Source organism: Acomys minous (genome assembly GCF_964271855.1).
Source record: "Acomys minous genome assembly, chromosome: 3".
In the NCBI taxonomy this organism is placed as follows: domain Eukaryota; kingdom Metazoa; phylum Chordata; class Mammalia; order Rodentia; family Muridae; genus Acomys; species Acomys minous.
In genome coordinates this window covers 110,497,115-110,517,669 of record NC_140485.1, presented here as the reverse complement: position 1 = coordinate 110,517,669, position 20,555 = coordinate 110,497,115, and the positions used below count along the sequence as shown (strand labels likewise).

General features: G+C 41.0%; 1 protein-coding gene across 5 annotated transcripts in view; it reads right to left on the bottom strand.

Moving 5' to 3' along the window:
• Nucleotides 1-20,555, bottom strand: part of TRMT11 (tRNA methyltransferase 11 homolog) — a 144,176-nt gene that overhangs the window by 121,363 nt on the left and 2,258 nt on the right. For all 5 annotated transcript variants that reach the window (XR_014777889.1, XR_014777890.1, XM_084775415.1 and 2 more), the window contains exons 2-9: nucleotides 20,204-20,269; nucleotides 16,808-16,881; nucleotides 14,450-14,531; nucleotides 14,283-14,375; nucleotides 13,907-14,041; nucleotides 12,999-13,155; nucleotides 5,118-5,198; nucleotides 1,361-1,525 (exon numbers count right to left, since the gene is read on the bottom strand). Coding sequence is in view for 3 of the 5 variants with exons in the window: in XM_084775415.1 (XP_084631541.1) it covers nucleotides 1,361-1,525; nucleotides 5,118-5,198; nucleotides 12,999-13,155; nucleotides 13,907-14,041; nucleotides 14,283-14,375; nucleotides 14,450-14,531; nucleotides 16,808-16,881; nucleotides 20,204-20,269 (853 nt within the window). In the remaining 2 variants the exon portion in view is untranslated. The remainder of the gene's footprint in view (nucleotides 1-1,360; nucleotides 1,526-5,117; nucleotides 5,199-12,998; nucleotides 13,156-13,906; nucleotides 14,042-14,282; nucleotides 14,376-14,449; nucleotides 14,532-16,807; nucleotides 16,882-20,203; nucleotides 20,270-20,555) is intronic.

Here is a 20,555-nt window from a genome sequence, read left to right as displayed (position 1 = left end):
GAGGGGCCAGCCCATGGTGGGTGGGGCCATCCCTGGGCTGGTGGTCCTGGGTTCTATTAAGAAAACAGGCTGAGCAAGCCATGAGAAACAAGCCAATAAGCAGCACCCTCCACAGCCTCTGCATCAGCTCCTGCCTCCAGGTTCCTGCCCTGCTTGACTTCCTGGCTTCCTCCTAGGATGGATTCTGATCTGGAAGTCAAACAAACCCTTTACTCTCCAGCTTGCTTTTTTGTCATGGTGGTTTTCCCGCAACAAAAGAAACCCTAACTAAGACATCAGGGAAGGAAGACCATCACCTAGGCAGTACTCCACCCAAAAGTAATGGATTTAACATAAAATGCTCAGCAAAGGACAACTATGTACGGCTGTGGACATACTGTAAGTAACAGAGGCCCAAATTACTAAATGCAATGCCTGACTCGGGAGCAGATCCTGTGCTCAAGGAAAGTAACAGTCCATAATATTAGTGGTTCAACTGACAAAATTGGCAAACAAACTGTAGATTAAATCATTATATCAATTTACTAAAATTGATTGCTATACTGTGCCTAAAATACTACCTTTGTTCTCAGGAAGTACACACTAAAGTATAGGGAAAAAAATATCATAGCAGGAGAACAAATAGTAAATAATAAAAGGTAACCCAAGTTTCATAGTGCATATTCACAATGACATCTTAACGCCATAAGCACTTTCTTTTGTTAGATCTGAAACCCTCTGAGTCATCAAAGAACAAAAGGTAGCTGGGTAAAAGGGTCTGAACCTTGCCCTATTTACCTATTTGCCGATCCTATAGCAAAGGCACATCTGTTTAGACAGACTGCCTCAACGGTTCAAGATTCCTGAGGTACAGAATCTAGGTTTTTGTGCAGTGTTCCAAAATGACCCAATTCACAAGCCTAGTGGCTCGGACTGCCCCATATCTCCCTGAGTCTGAGACGGCAATGCCAGAGGAGTGACTCTACAGAGGCTTTACTGGCCTATGGAGAAATGGTGGGATTGCTGAAACCCCATGAGGCTGACAGGGTGACATAAATAACACTCTGGCTCTAGTTGCTACACTAATGACCAGTCAGTCAATATAAAAGTACATGCTTCAAAAAAGTAAATGGAAGGGAAAATGGGTGGCAAAGCCTGTATGGCTATAAAAACACACAGGAAATAAATATATCTACTAAAATGAAACCACAAACTCTTAACTACTTAAATGAGCAACCTGCTGTCCAGTCATAATTGTTTGTATTGTTTCTATGTAAGAAAGAGTGGGAAGAACGCTAAGTCAGTGGGCATTTCTTGTATGTGTTGATGTGCTTTGTGCTTGAACACCAACCCCTCCTACTCTGTACAAAAACAAACTCACGATCTGTGATGATTGCATCAAAATAGGTTCCCTTCCTCCAGGAAGGCTTAGACGCGTCGGAAACCAAGACATCAAGATAAAACTTCTCTAAGCCATACTGACGAAGATTTGCCCTGATGTTTTCATCTGGTCCTCGCCACTTCTGGTTCTTTCTACTAGCCTTTCCTAAAAAGAACAAAAACAGAGGTAGAACATCAAACAGAAAATTCAGAAGTTTATCCAAAAATACTTTTACGATCATGCAAATTCATATTTACTCACATAAATGTGTTTATTTCTAATCCCAATTCTATGCATACAATTAGGCAACTATTGTTTTACTTTATTATTTTGAACAATAAACTGTGCTTTGTTAACACGGCCACTATGTTCTAAGCATGAAGCCTTATTCAACAATAAGACACGTAACTGAGTAGAACATGGACCTTTCCGACAGCAGTGAAGAGGTCCACGTTGGATGAGTGTTTGATCAGATAAATGAAGCAGAAAGCAAGAATGCTAGCTTGTAATGGCAGCTGAACCATGAAGAAGGCAGACAAAACAGAAATATTACTGGAGTTTGGTCAGCTATGTAGAAAGAAAGTAGACCAAGTTCAGAAGCTCAGCATCTCGGAGACCCAAGTGGATGATGATAATGTCAGGGTTAAAATCAGAGAAACAAGAAAAAAAATAGCTCACTGGTAAATTTTGAGATGTATAGCCACCACAGACACACACACACACACATACACACATACACACACACCATCTCACACACAGATACACACACTATCACACACACACACCATCTCTCTCTCTCACACACACACCCCATCACACACACACACCACACACACCATCTCACACAGATACACACACCATCTCACACACACCCACCATCTCTCTCTCACACACACCACACACACACACACACACACACACCACACACACCATCTCACATATACCTCATCACACACGTACACACACACACACACACACATACACCACACACACCATCTCACATATACCCCATCATACATGTGTACACACACACACACACACACACACACACACACACACACACACGAAGTGGAGCTGGTGAGAAGGCGTACAATGCTTATGTAGGCGCCAGCTTCACAAGGGCTTGCTCTAGAGCTATTCTTATTCTTCAGGCAGGGACTGGAACATTGAGACCCTCCTGCCTCTACTTCCTGAGTGTGGGTAGTACAGCCATGTCCCGCCATGCCCAGCAATTATTCTTATATAATTATACACGTCTGCATTATGATTGACTTCACAGTAAAGCAAAACTTTAAAAAAAAAAATCAAAAGGCTAAAAAGTCCCAAACACTCAACGTGATAGAAACAGGGATTTAAAAGGAAAACTAGAAAGCCTTAAAGAGACTGAAATCTAACTGTCAAAAGAGTAAAAGCAGCAGCAGTAAGACAGTCCTCCCCCACAACACAGGGAAGCTTATAAAGGTCAACACAGTGGAGCTGTAGCTCTGCCCACTGTAGCTGCTTCGACTGAGCAGTAGGCACCAATGCTACAAGACCAGAGCAGTGACAAAGTGAGGCCAGAACTAGGTAACAGCTGTTCAGGCAGTATCTGGGCAAGAGGAAGAAGAAACCAAAATGCAGCTAAGAACCCTCCAGGACTCACAGAAAGCTTTTGACTTTCCAACTGGGAAAAACATGAGGGCACTGGACAGTAGGAACTAGGAGATCAGAAACAGAGAGCAGAGGGCACACCTAGCAACTGGAGAAACTTCTAAAAATTCTTCTCAAATACAAATCTACTCCCAGTAGACAGAGGCTATGATATAATGTTTCAAAGCTTTAATAAGTAAAAAAATAAAAAAATAAATAAATAAATAAATAAATAAATAAATAAAAATGTCTTAAACCTCTGTTGGCTAATTTCCTTAAAACAAATATACAGCTTCTACTTAAAATAAACTAGAGCTGAGCCTCCTTGGTACAGAGATAATACACAGCGGGTCGCCTGAGACAGCCTCCTCCAGGGGCCACTCAGAAAACACGCCCCCTTCAGCAGGGGGGAGAGCTAGCCCCATCCCTTCCCAGCAAAAAGCATTCAAGTGAGATGGCCCTGCCCCTTGCCTGACCAGTGCTGGAGAGCTGGCCCTAACTGGGTGAGAGCAGGAGAGGGGTCAGGCTGGCCAACTCAGCTCCCACCCAGGCCCAGATCCAGGGCTTTAAGTTGTGCCCCCCACCCCCACCCCCACAACATCTACCTTATCTGTGAACTGCAGGAGCACATGAAGGGGGGCTGGTCCTCCAGACCCAGAGCTGCAGGATCTGTATGACACAGGCCAACAACAGGATATCTGAGAGGAATCCCAGTGAGGACCCAGTACTGACAGTATAGCAACAGCCAGAGGCCTCAAACCAAACCAAATGACTCACTGCAATGAACATTTGCAAGAAAATCTTTTTGGGCAAAAAGACATACTGTGCGATATGCCACAGCTTTCAAGGAGAGATTTTTGTTTATCTGTTTTCTTTTTGTGGGAGGAGGGGCGGGGGTTGCAAGGGCAGAGGGCAGATATGGATATGTTGGGACAAAGACATGTGTGGGACTGGGGTGAAATTTCACACACACACACACACACACACACACACACACACACACACACACATACACATACACACAGCTTTTTTTTTTAATGGACAAGGTAGGAGGACAGGTTATTAGTGCTACAAACAAGGGCTACGGCAACAGACAGTATAATTACACCTCAGCCTTAAATTAATCTATGCTGAGTGAAGAAGAGTGTTTTTAAGAACTAATCCAACCTACAACAGAGGAATACTAGCATACAGGCAAACAATTTCAAAAGCATGAATTTAACTTGGTATTTTTATTACTAATCCTTTATGAGAAATACACCTTTTTACTCTAATTCCACTCAGTCACACACCAGTTGTGATGCTTTCAAGCTTTTAGATAAGTTTCCATAATTGCGACAAAATAAAAGTGGATTAATGTTTCATTTAAGGACAGAATCTTTAAATTTATAGACATCTCAAGTGTTTCAAGTATATTCTAGTCACAAAAATGTTAATGATTAAATGTTACTGAAAGACTAAATATTGATCCAAACTATATTCAATGCATGATTGTCAAGTAAGTCAATGATAATCATCTTAAACAGAGACATATTTTTTTTTCTTTTTAATTTACTTTTATGGTCACAGATGTTCTGCAGCATGTGTCTATGTGAACTGGAGTTGCAGGCAAGTGTGAGCTGCCACGTAGATGCTGGGAATTGAACCCAGGTCCTGGGGAAAAAGTCAGTGCTCTGAACCACTGAGCCATCTCTCCAGCCCCATCCCTGTATATACATTTTTTTTTACCGTTTTTGTTTGTTTGTTTGTTTGTTTGTTTTTCTGAGAAAGGCTTTCTCTGTGTAGCCTTGGATGTCCTGGATTCCCTTTGTAAACCTGGCTGGCCTCGAACTCCCAGTGATCCACCTGCCTCTGCTTCCCTGAGGGCTGATTAAAGGCGTGCACCACCATGCCCAGCTGACTACAAAATGGCCACTCCATCTCTTTCATCTTAATATTCTTCTAGTTCATGTTGGGTACACTGAGTGATCATGTCCTCAAACGTAGATACTCAATGAGGTTCTGTGGTAAAATTACATTTGAAATGTGAGCTTGAAACACTAAAATATCACATAAAACTACTTTACAGTTTTAAAGGCCCACGCAGCTTAACAACAAAGACTTTAACACTGTCTGAAGTCCTACTCACCCAAGCCGTGCACCGTGTTGTAGTCTATGTCTGTCCCGCACACATATGCACCGAAGTGAGCAGATGCTATCAGGAGGCCACCTGGAAACCACACAGTCATGACTGTTAAGCACCAAGTCCCACACCAGTGTTCCTTTCCCTCGTCTAATTCGATCCAGTCTTACGAACTAGCTGCGGGCACAGTACCCTGGAATGACATCAAGCCTAGTTAAATTTAGCAAGGCTCAGAACTGAACAAACAAACCCTAAACTGAACTCACTACATTGGCCAAAAGGCAGAGAACCAATGCATATCACGGCATTGCTACTTCACAGCACTACCCAGGGAACACTAGGTTTTTGTTTTTAAAAATGTATATTTAGACATTTTCAGCTTATCTAAGATTATTTAAAAATATTTTCTTCCTTTTTAAAAAGTAGACGTACAGGTCTACAAACACAAGGATCTAAAATAATCTAAAAACTGGGCTAGAGTCTCTCAGAACTAAAGTAGGCATATTTCACATGTGTAGTATTAGTTTTTAACAGGTTAAAATGTGGTCTTTTAAAATATTGTATGTAAAAAAAATTTAATTGTATGTAATTATCTCTTGGTATAAACTATAAATACAAACTTCTGAGTAACTTTTCTAATTAGTAGTATCATTTTTCTATTAAACAGTGCTACGGCTAAAGCAAGAACCACATCCCAATATAAACTGACCAGACGAAGGACTAGGACAGATGTGGCCGGATCAAAAATGAACGAAAGTTTAACAATTAATAAATGAAACACCTTAAAAAAAAAAAGTCTTTTTAAAATTTGAAGGAAAAAATCAAAGTTAAGTAAAATATTAAACTGTATTTTTCATTAAACTGCACGCTATATGTATTCAAGTTAAGAGTGTTTTCTGTGGTTTGATCAATCCCTAATTATAATATAGCAGATGTCAGTGAAATAGAAGGAAGCAGAATTGACTCCACACTATAATGCGTTTGTCTCCGGAGAGCTAGAGGAAAGCTTGAAACTGTGAGGATATATGAGACCAGGCTTTGGTTTTGCTAAGAGAGAAAAGGAAAAGCAGCTGGTGAGCCTGCTGCCACTGTTGTTACTGCATCTGCCCCGACCCTCTGAAAAAGGAGCTCTAGACCAACGAGCAGCTACGGGCCAGACAGAGCCAAGAGCAGCACCACAACTGGACTAACTGCAGACATCATGATCTACCAGGTCTGCTTCCCAGTCCTCTTTTTTGTCCTGCAGTTTTCTTTCAGGACGGAGTCCATGTCCTCACCTGATCCTACGTCTATCACTCTAAAACGACAAAATTCAAAAGGAGCTGAGACCTACAAGTCATCCACAGACAGAGATGGCCAAGAAGTGTATCTGTCTCTTTGGTGAACTATTACTAGAGCTGACTTACCTGGGCGAAGGTATGATAAGGCATCAACACTACAGCTTCAGAGTTCTATGCTACATCAAACAATGAGCACACACTCATCTCAATCACTTTAATTATCAACAAAGAATTAGACATACATGAATTTAAGCTTCAATTCCCTTGCTGCTCCAGTAACACAATTTATGAGTATTTTCGAAATTGGCCGAAGAGGGGTCTAAAAAATGAGTTTTCATCATCATTTAGTATTCACTATAGCTAACATCTTCACTAGTGAGCATCTAAGTCCATAAGAAAGTAACAGTTGAAAAATAACAGTAGCATAACATTCCACTGAATGTCTACCACATTTCAAGTAACATTCCAACACTGTATTTCCCTTAATCTTTACAACATATTTACTATGGCCAACTTATAAATGGTGAAACTGCAATCTAGACAAGAATTTTTTTTCCAAAGTCACCCTGTTGGAAAAGCATATATACTATATAGCATATGCTTTTTCCTTTGTACTATAGTACTTCCTCTGAGGTCAATGCCAATTGAAGTTTTAAAAAAAAGAAAATCAGCATCTACCACACTAGCTTGCTGGTATTGTTCTAGATGTCAAATGCCCTTCACCGATGACTATGTTAGGACACTGGTCCTCATGGTGGCTCCATCAGAAAGGGACAGCATGCCTAGAGCGTGAGGCTTAGAAGAAGGTCCTTTGATCAACAGGGCTATTCTAATAAAGAGCACCATGGACACCCAGAGCTTCCTTTTTCGTCCTCCCGGCTATGAGGTAAGCAGTTCACTCTACCTGTGCCCTTGTCATTGTCTTCTGACATCTAACCAAGGGCTTAAAACTGTGAAACTTAAAATCAACCCTTCTTTTTTGTCAATTGTTTTGCATATTTTGCATACTAGCAGAAAGTTTACTAGCATACCAATTTGGTAAAATAGGAGCAAATTCTGTTACTAAGTAAATTAAGTAAAACTGTGCCTCCAGTTACCAAGAGGTCACAACAACACAAGTGCTGTACATTCATGCTAAACCTCACCGGTAATGCGTCCTCACTGTTGAGAGTTGACCCAACAGGATGTTTCTTCCCTACTTGGAAAGTGAGAAGAAAAAAAAGCAGTATTTTTAAAAGTGATTAAAATGAGAACATATTTGCCAAAACAGCAAGGAAGGTATAAAATAATTCTAAGTGGCATCAAAATTTCTTTAAAAAAAAAAAGATGTTTATACAAGAAAAGATCTCAACCTACTCTGCGACCTTGAAAAAAAGCACAAGTCTTCACTAGGTCAGTGCTAAGGCATTTGGGAACTTTCTCCATTTCAGTTTGGATCATTAAAAGGGATGCACCTGAACTAAGGAAAACCACAATATACGGAAGTCAAGGGTGAAAACATCATCAAACAAGATGTGAAAACCTACCACCATGGAGAAGGCGTGGCCTACCTCCTTCTCTAGTCCTTTCCAAGGAACGAGCTGCCTCTGAAGCAGGAGCGCAGTGAGAAGACCTATCACCCTGAACAACTTTAGGGGCTACAACCAGTTTCAAAGTAAGTGTCAAAAACTGACATACATCCTAAAGCCAAACTTACACCACAAACACAAATTATGAGAATATATTTTAGTGGCATCTCCTGCAAAGATTCCCCAGTCACTTGACCTCACTCTTCTGTGTGAACCGTGAGATGATCAAGGCTGTCCACTGCAGGGAGCCACCCACAACAAACACATTCAGCTATCCTCAGCCCTCACCATGCACAGGGCAGTCAGCACCGCAACTGCTGTGAGCCTGGAACCTCACCATGTGCCTAGGCTCAACTGCACCAAGGGCAGCATACTTCCTTTCCTGCCCTATTATGACAATGCTATTTTTAAACTCTAAGGTCTAACCTATGTGTGCACGCTAGTCACTTTGTACAAGAATATTACGTAATTCCAAAGAACTGTTTGAACTTCATAAAAAGGGTTTTGTTTGTTTGCCTGTTTGTTTTTAAGGTTAAGGATGAACCGAGCGGATGTCTTAGTGGGGGAGGTGCTGGTGGTAGAAGGCTGGTGGCCTGAGTTGAGTCCCTAGAGCCAATAAAGGCGGAAGGAGAAGCAACTTCACAGAGCTGTCCCCTCCCTGATTTCCTCACACCTACAGCGGCAAGCCTGTGCCCAGTCACAGGCACCGTGCATGCATGCATCACAATGCATTTTTTAAAGCTTAAGGACAATATTAAAGAGGAAGAACTGACCTTCTAGAGAAAGATAAATAACAGCCATTCATCACATCATCCAAGAGAATAAACTCCAAAAGGATGAGAGTTCTAAAGAAAATATAGACATGTCCCTTATAACTTGAGTATAGGGAAAACTTTTAAGTGCCAAGAAAGCAAATACTATCAAAGTCAAATGATAACTGATAACTAGAAAGGAAATATTTGCCATTTATTACAGAAACACTAGAAGGGGATGTGTTAATATCTCTACGAAAGCATCTTTATAAGAGGCAGGTGAAAAAAAGACATGAGCGTCTATTCAAAAATATTCTGGATAATGACTCTTAAAAGAAAAAAAGAGCCAAGACTTGACTTATAATAAGATATAAATTAACACTAGATTTAGATACCATTTTCACCCAACAAATCAGGAAAACTTCAAAGGCCTGACAATGTATTTTTAGTAAAACTGCAGAACAAAAACTCCCTTAGATGGCTGCAAAAATGCAAAGCTGAATAAGACAGGAGAATTTATTCTCTTTAATGTAGCTGTGCTACTTCAAGGGATTCACACCAGTGCTCTACTCTCAGGGTTACATAGGCATCTACTTGCATGATTATCCACTGTAAGCATTATTACTTGCATGATTATCCACTGTAAGCATTATTACATAGGCATCTACTCATACGATTGACCACTGTAAGCATTAATTTTTTTAAGTATGATAACTGGAAACTACCAGTACCATCCACGTATAGGAACTATTTGAACAAACGATGTCATGCATTATGGAGTAAGTCTACAGAGGAGAATGAAGAGGGGCCGGGCTGCAGCTCAGTGATGGAGTACCTGGGTTACCTCCAGCACCAACACAACCACAGAAGAACGAGGACAACCTCGGAACAGGAAGACACTTCTCAGAAATATTGTAACTGGAAACACACACACACACACACACACACACACACACACACACACACACACACACTCCATACAGAGTATCAAACCATTTATATGCAAGAGTATGATTAGGAAACTGTGCCTATTACTAGAAAAATCAACTAGAAACAAGGTTGGCCACCAATGGAGCAGACAAAAGGGAGAGCACCTCACTGTGTCTGTGACTCCTGGATGGGAGCTAATCTTCTGCATATGTAAAATTAACATAATAAACAATAAATGATGGCAGGGGACAGAAATCTAAAGCTGATCGAACTACAGCAAATGAGACCACAGGATTTTTCAAGTGGAGAGGAAAGCAAGCCCAGCATTTGCCGGTGTTGGTCCTTAAGCAGGGGCAGAATTAAAAGTGAGTCTTAACTTATTTATGGTAGGTGTGGTGGCTTCAATGACAACAGCCTCAGATACTGAACACTTGGTCCCCAGTTGGTGGTGATGTCTGGGGATGTTCAGGAGGAGCAGTTCGCTTAAGGAAGGATGTCACTGGGCGCAAAGTTTGGGGAAAAAGGTCTTACCAACATCTAGTTTGTTCTTTTGCCTGGTGTGTGTGGTAAAAGGTATGAACTCTCAGCATCTCTGTTCCTGCCACTTGCTGCCACGCTACTCCAACATCATAGACTCCTATCCCTCTAGAACCACAGGGGCAAACAAACCCTCCTTCTATAATTTGCCTTGGTCATGATGCTTTATCACAGCAACAGAAAACTAATACAATAGGAGTCTCCCTCCCCGACCCCCGCCCCAACGGCACGGGCAAAGCAATCTTGACTATGTGGAGTAATTATAGAACTGAGCAGAAGAACAAACACGCTGAACCTAAGAACCAGTGCAGAACAAAGATGACACAGGGAGGGAATAAATCTGTGATAATCAACAGCTGGTCCACGTGTAATCCCATGATTTCTAATTAAATCTGGGTAGATTTGTGTATATATGCATGAGGATTTCCATTTCCCTCACATGGATGTTGTGTTTATACACATGTGTATTTCCCTGCCTACCCTCTGAGAAGTTTTAGAACCCAGATCTTGGTTTGTGATACTATCTCCCCACTTAAAGAAACAAGGGTTACTGGAAGAAACGACTGCTGCCAGGGCTTTGGCATGTAAAAGATAACCCAGAACCTTGAAAATTTCTCTCAGGAAAAAAAAAAAAGAATGATGGATCACAAAGACAGTTTCAATGTGAAAGGCCTGGTTCAACTGGGCTAATCTGAATAAGAGACTAACTAAGGACGAACAGGGCTTATATATCAGCAGAGAACACAGGGGACTTAGTAGTTCATGCTAAGACTATGTGAGACTAGCCACAGGAAGTGAGGGTTTCTAGCTCAAATGAATGTAGATCAGGGACAGAGTGCTAGAGAGGAAACATCATCAAAGGAAAGACTGGTTGGAACAAGAACCCTGCCAGTGGACTCCACCCCTGACTTGTCAGAGGAGGAGACAGCTAGGTAGGAGCAGCACACGTCACAGTCTTAGTGTACATCCCCACAGGTGCATCATACTCACTGCAAGAACACAGAACAGAGCAGGCACCATCTCACAGTGGAAAGTCGAGTGATATTAGAACCATGCTGATACAAACTGGCATTACACCGAGCGGCAGAGGAGCGATATGGAAGCCTTGAGAAGGAACACCTCTAGTGTCAAAGTCCAGCTGGGAAGGTACAACCCATTTTACTAATAAGAAAGATTCAGACAACTCAAGTGCAAACAATGTACTTAAAAGCTTCAGTAATGTTCCAAATCAAATCAGCATTAACAGTAAAACACAACATCCAACCACAGAACTAATATATATATATATATATATATATATATATATATATATTATATACTTATTCTTAAGAGATGTATGCTGATGTTTTTTAGAGAGAAGAATGTAATAAATATAACCCTCAGGTGATTCAGGGGAAATAAATAAATAAAATGATACAGTAAAGGAAGCCAAATGTAAACAAAGGCTTACACTGGGATTAGATATGTGGATATTCAGAACTTTTAAATAAACTTGACATTAGTTCCAATAACAAGCTCAAAATGTAGAGAAAGTGTTTAGGTAAATGATTACACGAATGAACAAGCTGGTATGCTGACAGCGCGATCCGTGGAGATGCAGCAGAAAGCTCACTGGCAATTAGCTCAACACTATGCAAAACACCCCTTCGCCAGCTGGGGATTTCAGACCAGATGCTGCCTCTCCCCACGCACATCTGGTCACACTCCTGAAAGCTCAGTCAGGTGCAAGGAGCGGCCCGGAAAACCTAAGCAGAGAGAAAGCTCTGCGGAAGCAATGTAGACGGGAACTGCAGTCAGAACGCTGGCGTTGGAAACTGCCAAACTGACAGACTGTAACCCTGGCCAAGCCACTTAACGCTCCTTGCACTGTGATTTCTTCAGGAAGGCTTGTAAATATCTTCCTGTTAGTTGTCATGAGAGCTGGAATGCCCAGTATAGTAGCTGGCACCACCTACTGCCTTGCTCCCTCACTGCTCCTTAGACAGAAAGCTACAGAGCCACTCACTAAACAAGAACAACAGTTAGTCAGACAAAAATTAAATGAGAGTACTGCCTGACCAAGGACTCCAACAAGCAAGAAAGCAATCTGAGGAAAGAAAAACGTCAGAACCAGATGAAGTCAACTTGGAATCCCAGGCTTTCCACAGACTTAATGAGGGGAGTGTCGCAGGGAAGTTACACAGACCTGTGCTATCAGCAGGCAGGCTCAAGTCCACAGCTATGTGGTCTCCTTCAGTTTCACGCTTACTTAAAAACTCCCACAAACAGAACCAAAGATATGATTTTCCTCTACTCAAACATATGGCTATTTATTTAAAATCATGAATATTTTCTCTTGTTTTTTTTTTATTCTTCCCATACAAGTTTTCCTAATTAAATAAATAATATAATTGTATAACATCTCTACAATGTATGAAATACTACAAAACATCTGTGAAAAAATAAGACTAAGGCTCCCCCCAGTGGCTTATTTAGAATAAAACCCACAAAATCCTAGTCACATCCATCAAGTGACTGTGTTATAATTATACAAGAAAAGATCAGGAGCCAGGCGTGGTGGCCCATGCCTTTAGTCCCAGCACTTGAGAGGCTGAGACAGGCAGATTGCTGTGGATTCAAGGCCAGCCTGGTCTACCAACTGAGTCCAAGACAGCCAAGGCCACACAGTGAAGCCTTGTCTTGAAAAAAACCAAAAACAAAAAGAAAGAAAGAAAGAAAAGATGAGTTTGTCAATTCAAACTCTCATTCAAAACACACTGTGACCATCATAGCTACAAATAAGCAATTTCTAAGAATATGCAACAAGTGAGTTTATTATACCTGTTCCAACAAACGGATCAAAGACAACATCGTTCTCCTTCACTCTCGCATGGTTGGCCATGATGAATGATAAACCAGCATCCATACTTGTATTCCCAATAAAGTGTCTCTTCTTGACACTGTATGACTCAATTAGCTCTCTCTGCCCATCTGCAATCTAGAGCAGAGATATTTTTCAAGTTAGTCTAGCTGCATAGAGCCGATTCAAGATAATTACTCACAATAAAATTATAGCAGCTTGATACTGAGAACCTCTTCCCACTTAGTACTGCTCCAGGCTTAGTCCCTTAAAAATCTCAGGACTGAGACTGGCACAGTCAAATATTTTGACTTCTTTAATGCCTTCCCACGAACTCTGTGCTTGCAAACTCGGTAGGAATCAAATTTAAGTAGAATTGTTCTAAGAAGTGGCCTGAGAATTCTCATTTCTGTAACATGGGTCTCGGCTCTCATCCACCTACTACAGGCTCGTGGAAGGGAGCAGAAGGCGCTATGATTCCACGTCCACTCAGAATGGAGGCCTGGGGTTAGAGAGGCCACAGGAGACCACCACCGAGGCACCACACTCTGCCCTCTCTCTACTGCCCTGACGCTCTGGAAACCTTGTTTCCCGTTATCACGTGACCCCTCTCCCAGTTCCTGCATCTAACAAGGTCCTGATGTTTCACAGGAATCTCGAAAACATACAAACCATAATCCCATGCTTTTCGGCAGTGCTAATTCATACAGCACTTCTACCTCTTAAGTTGCTTTTACACGTGAAAGCATCGAGTACCGCGCCGCTGCGGCTGCTTTGTTTGCTCCTGGCCTCCTGAACGCTCGGCCAGTGCTCCACCACTGACTTACATCTGCGTTTATCTTCTTTTAAAAAAAAAAAAAAGTGAGATGAGTAGAAAGAACTTGCTCACCCATCTACCAAAATAAACATTATGTGGATTCTCAGGAATGCGGTTTGGGTCCAAACCATAGTCTTCCAAAACAGAGAATATATGTTGTGGTTTCTTTAAATTCACTTTTCCTTCAAATGGAAGAAATTCGAGTGCCTAAGAAAATAAAAAAATAAAAGTAAAAATGTAATTCTAATGTACTAAAAAATTTACAAAAAGATTCATAGAAACCCAGTGCTCATCTAGTAATGTGGGCTGTGAGAGCAATTTGGTGTCAGAATTAAGTCAGATCAACACACAGAAGCCCAGGCAGTGCTGAGCGAGCATGAGGGTCCATATACACCAACAGCTGGCGTGCACCAACCCTACAGGCCTTGGTTTAGCTAATGGCACTTACATCGATCCGCTTGACTTTCTCTTCTTGAGTCAATGTTTTATTAAACGTGTGGATCTTTATTTTATATGTGGAGTCTGAATGTAGAAACGGAACCTAAAACAGAAACAGGTAAGTTTTTTAGGCTTATGAATTGCACCAAATATGTAAGATCACACTTCACTACGCACCATCTTCTCCACAGGGTAATTTTTAAGAGAAGAATACAGCTCCTCGGGAGATTTTCCATGACCCCATAGTTCAAATATAGACCTAGGAGATAAATGATTGGTACTAACCTCAGTAAGGAACTTAGTTTAGAGCAATACACAGTAGCTACTTACTAGTTCTTTATGCCTGCCACAATAAAACAGTCACTGGCTATGCTTTAATCGACTTTTGAGAAATATGTATACAGGAAACAAATATTAACACACAGAGAAATAGAACTTTACATAAAAGGTTGGAAATGCAACATTAAGGTAGAGTACATACACAAGTGCAAAGATATGTGTGCATATATTAAAAGGGGCTAGAGCGTGGCCCCACGTCGTATGTGTGCCAATGAGCACAGTACCTGCAACGGGGCTATACCTCATGACCTTATTATTGCATATTACACTAGATCCAACAATGCAATAAAATCCCATGGTATTTTAAGGAAAGCTGCAAAAAATCGAATTTTTCCTCAATTACTTCCACATTAAAAAGAGGAAAGGGGGGGGGGGGCTGGAGAGATGGCTCAGTGGTTAAGAGCACCGCCTGCTCTTCCAGAGGTACTGAGTTCAATTCCCAGTAACCACATGGTAGCTCACAACCATCTATAATGTGATCTGATACCCTCTTCTGCAGATAAATCACTCATATGCAATAAATAAGATAAATAAATCTTTAAAAAAGAAAAAAGAGGAAAGGGTACCAGACAGAAACCCTATTATTACTATTAACTATTATTTGGTAAAATGTATTAAGCTGTTTAAAATGTTGAGCTCTTGTACCCAGGTTTGTATATGTACAAAATATCCCACTGGGTGTGGTGGCGCACGTCTTTAATCCCAGCACAGAAGCAGGTAGATCTCTGTGAGTTCAAGGCCAGCCTGGTCTGCAAAGGTAGCCAATGATATATGGAGAAACCCTGTCTCCAGAGGGGGAAAAATCCATACTGCAGGAGCTACAGAGACTGCTCAGTGGGTAAGAGGTCTTGCTAGTCTTGCGGAGAATCCAATTTGGTTCCCAGCACCCATATCAGGCAGCTGACAAACACCATTAAAACAGTTCCACCTGCTGGCCGCTGAGGACATCTGCACACATGTACATATATTGACACTTAGGCACACAGATATGCATATAAAATAAAAGTATAAAAGTAAATCTTTTAGAAACCCATACTAAAACTGTATTAAATTAATTTTAAGCCTAATTCAACCATAGAAAATTCTGAATGACTTTTCAGTATGTCCTTGAAAGTCTATTTTAATTATCTATAGGTTGCACATCCTCTCCTTGGAAGTGAATTGGTCTTATACTGAGTTTAGAGCGAGTAAGTAATGCTAGTCTCATTAGCATTGCTCTCATTAGGCTGGGATACCCTGGCCACAGAGATGAAAAACAACAAAGGCAAATCATTGGCTTTTCCAATACTACATAGTTATTAATTTTACTACTGATCAACCATATGTATCAAGACACAAACTTTAACATGTAAGTTCAGAGTACGCAAGTGACTATTTAAAACCCAATATCCCTGACTTATAGAATTCAAATACCTCAAAGAGCCACACATTTTAACATGAAAATTAATTATACAATGAGTAGATTTCATTTTTTTGTTGTTCTCATTTTCTAATCATTTACAGTTAATAGCAGGATCACTGACAAGCTGCAGCTTAAGGAATTAGATTTAGAATTGAATATATTTTCTCAATAGGACAAGTTAGATAAATATGAAGGTGACAGTATTACCACATTGCAAAATACTGCTAACCAGAGTAAATATGTATATTTTTTCCTTATTTTCATTCCATTATTAAAAACAATATGTAAAGAAAAAAACATCTTCAATAATCTGCCACTTACTCAGAGGGAAAAGTGACTAAGTATAAATAAAAAAAATTAAAGAGAAGAAAAGGAAGGTTAATGATAAAAATCTAGAAACAAGATTAAGCGATGAGCAATTTATTCAAAAATACACTTCTTAGAAGTCATTTCTCTAACGTTTTGTCAGTTTGACAGTTGCCACATATTTACTAACCTAATTAATCAATTAAAAATCAAGAACGAGAAAAGCAGTATTAGGTTTTGTAAAACTTGGTCACAACGTGGCACTCTGTCTCTGTAAGAATGTGTCATTTCCTTGTACACCATCCTCCTGCAAACACGGAAGCGCCTGTCCCCTCGGCTCCTCACCATCCAATGGTGAGTCCGCCTAACGTTGTGGCCGCCTCCTCTCCCCTCCCTCCCTGCCAGCCTCCAACTTCCACCGCAGAAAGCGGCACACAGTGGTCATGAGACCATGTGCGCGCTTGCCCACTACGCGCCGAGTCTCTTACTTGGCGCACACGGTCCGTTTCATTACGCTTCTAGCAATGTCTTCAGACGGGATGCTCAGAACCCAGAATGGAGACTGAAAGGAAAAAGGTATGAAGTTACTGCTAAACAGGCTCCACGGTCTACTGTGCTCTGATTCAAGTTAACCCCAAGAAATTTTTATTTGTCTTGTAAACATGCCTGATCTCTATTCAAAAAAAAAATCATTCTGATAATAAAAAGGTAAATTGTTGTGATAGATAACTTGATAGGATAATATACTACCAGGTAAGAATACTTTCATAAATGCAAATAACAGGAAAGTACATTTTAAAGTTACTTTAAAAAAAACAAAAAACAAAAACCTACTAGTTTTCAGGTGTCCCAGGCTGGTCTCAAAGTCAATGTGTCAAGATGCCCCTCTCCCCACCTCCCAAGTGCTGAGATTATAGGCCTGTGCACAACACATCCACTTCAAGATGACTTTTCATTTGCCTTTATGAAGCTTGACTGGAAGCTAATGCATATATTGACAATATATTCCTAGAATTTTTATTACTCACCATTTCTTGTAATGTCATTAGTTTAACTCCCAAGTACTACACTGTGACTTATTTCTTAAATTACTAAATCTCTCCTCTTTTTTTCCCCCTCCCCTTCCCTCTCTTCCCTTGCTCTCCATAGGGGGTTGTTGTGACTTGACAGGCTTAGAGGAGGACCAGCCTCCTTCAGATTGGCCTGTGGGGAGGTCTCCAGGACATTTTCTCAAAAACTGATTGCTACGGAAGGCCCTGCCCACTGGGAGTTGTGCCATGCCTGGGCAGGCGGCCTGAGCAAGCCAGTAAGGAGCACTCCTCCATGATGTGCCTCAGCTCCTGCCTCCAGGTCCCTGCCCTGACTGCCCTTCATGGTGGACTAGGATCAGGCTGTGCAAGCCAAACGCATTCTTTCCTCCACAAGCTGTTTTTGGTTCTGGTGTTTATTACCACACAGAAACCACACTGTGACAACCCCCTCAAAAATACAGACTCACTAAACCATCCAGGCTAGGCTCAGTGCCATCTTCCTCTCTTACCTTCCCAAGTGACTGAATTACAAGAGTATGTTACCATGCCCAGCCAGGTTCCCACCCTCTGGACACGTGTGGCCTGAGGCGTCCTGTGAATCAGCAATGATGTAAAGCCATGGTGTGTGCTGTTGCTGTTAACCTGAGTTATTTTAGCATCTTATTTAGGGCAGAAAGCTTCAGATGTATCTATATCCTCACTCCCAAGAAGAGCAGGCTTCAGTGTTGTGCCCTCAGCTCACCTCGCACCCCACAGCCACATGCTCCCCTCTACCCTTCCTCTCACAGTGAGTCACCCTGGAACAAGAGGCCAACAACAAAGTGCTTCAGTGGAAGCCCTCCTATCTTTTTCTTTCAGAGAAAGGCATCTACTCCGTCTCTCTTCTTCCACTAATGATACCACACTACAGAAAAATCCAAAATAATGCAAACAAAATAAACCATCTTAGCCTTTTAAAGTTGTGTATGTAGTGCAGGAGAGAAGGCTCAGCCATTAAACACTAGCCTCACAACCAAAAAGTTGAGGTTACAAACTATGGACGGTCTAATGTAAATTCCCTGTGCCTGAACTTCCCCACGCCATCTGAGAGCACATTCATGTGTCCTTCAAAATGCTGGGTGACACTCATCTTGAACACCATTGACAGTGGAGTGCCAGAGTAACTAAGCATTTCTCTCACGTTTTGTTTCTTTAAAATTTGGTTTTAAGATATCCAGATTTAAAAAAATGTTTATGATATTTAATGCCACACCCTTTTCTTGGGGTAAGGGGTGAGACAGGGCTTCTCTACAAGCTGTGGCTGTTCTGAAATTCACTATTTAGACCAGGATGGTCTTGAACCTGTAGATTCTCCAGCCTTTGTCTCCTAGGTGCTAGGATTAAAGGTGCGTGCCACCATGCCTGGCTCTTGGTATATTTCTAAGTGATAAAATAATGCAAATATTGGTTTTTATGAAGCTATAAGTATCATATCCTTTCACTTGTTCATGTCTTTTTGTGGTGAATTTTAGTTTACCCTAAACCCCTTACCTTATTTAAAACTACTGTTTAAAAGATTCAAGTGTTTCCACTGTGTGTGTGTGTATGTGTATATATACACACATATACATACACATACACACACATACATATGAATTCACATAATTCAGTATAATTTGGATTTTTTAAAAACTAGTTATAAACTTTAACTCCATTTACTCTAGCTAGAAATATTCAAAAACTTGGGCTACCTCTTCATAGCCTAGTTATACAAAAGACAACAATCACTAAGAACATCAAGGGCTGCTGGTTCTTGATTTCATTATTCTCCAAAATGCCCTATCGTACAATTAGCAGAGATTAATTTAGTTACACAACATTTGTATAAAAAGGGGGTACATTATCACAGTGACTCCTTCCAAAGTCCCATTTCTAACCACTGAAATATATACAAGACAGTTCATAGAGCACAAATAACTATAGTCAATCTTGTTGAAAATATGTACATTCTAGTTATTTTAAATACATCTTCCTTCATCTGTTACCTTGACTCCATTAGGCCAAACCGTGATCTTGATTACTTAATTTTGGGTACATGAACCCTATTATATGCTGCATGTAAATGTTGTATGAGATGCAGAAAGACTAAAAGAAAACACTTCAGACCCAGACCGTGATGATTTATGGTTTTGACACAATCCACAGGTGTCTTTCTTAATTATTCCTCTCTCCTGAAGACTGCTGCCCTTCCCACTACTCCCCTGTAACAGATACTAGGAACAAGCCTTCCTACCTACAAAGGACCTTATAAATAACATAGCCGCACCCCCACCCCTGCATGCCCAAAATGTGAGGCTTGGCCAACAGGGGCAAGTGCCAAGGAGAACTCCAGAAAGAAGCTACTATCTGCAGAGACCAGCTGACTGATTAGGCCTGCAGCACCTTGGCTAGCTTTAGCCTCCTGCCTGCCCCTGTGTCACAACTAACACTGCTGACTAACAGGTACAAACCCTTAGAAATCCTTTAACTTTGCAACCTGGCTTCCACCAACGTAAAAGATAAGAACGTCATCAAATAGCATCTTGGGCCTATAGAGTAACCTGCTCCATCTTGCTGTAAGCGCCTCTCTGATGGACTGACAGAAATATTTCACCTTGCCTTGATTGATGACTTATTTTGTTGTGCAAGACCATGAAACTGCCACATTGGAACACTGAATTTTGGGGTAGCCTAAATCTGTGTTCCCAGGCCATGGTCATTCAAAATGGCTCCAAAATAAACTACCTCCTATTGCCTTAAAAAAGAAAGAAAAGAAAGAAAGAAAGAAAGAAAGAAAGAAAGAAAGAAAGAAAGAACGTACATACGTCATCTTACCTTTCCATAAGTTTCCTGGCTATAAGTGAGCTGGCCTCCGAACAATGATAGCAAAGACTTTATTTCCTGTATTGAAAATATAGAGAAATATAATTTGTTATGGTCTGAGTCAGAAATGTTCCCCAGGACTCATGTTTTTCTTTTCTTTTTTTTTTAAATTTAATTAATTTATTCAGATTACAACTCAATTGTTATCCCATCCCTTGCATCCTCCTGTTCCTCCCTATGTTTTTCATTTCAGTGTTTAGCCGGGAAGCATTTAGGGGGTGAGGCTTGGCTAAGCCCATCCCTGAGAGGTGGGCTTTGAGGATTAGCCCCAGGATTCCAACCTGCTCTCCCACAGCCCCGGTTC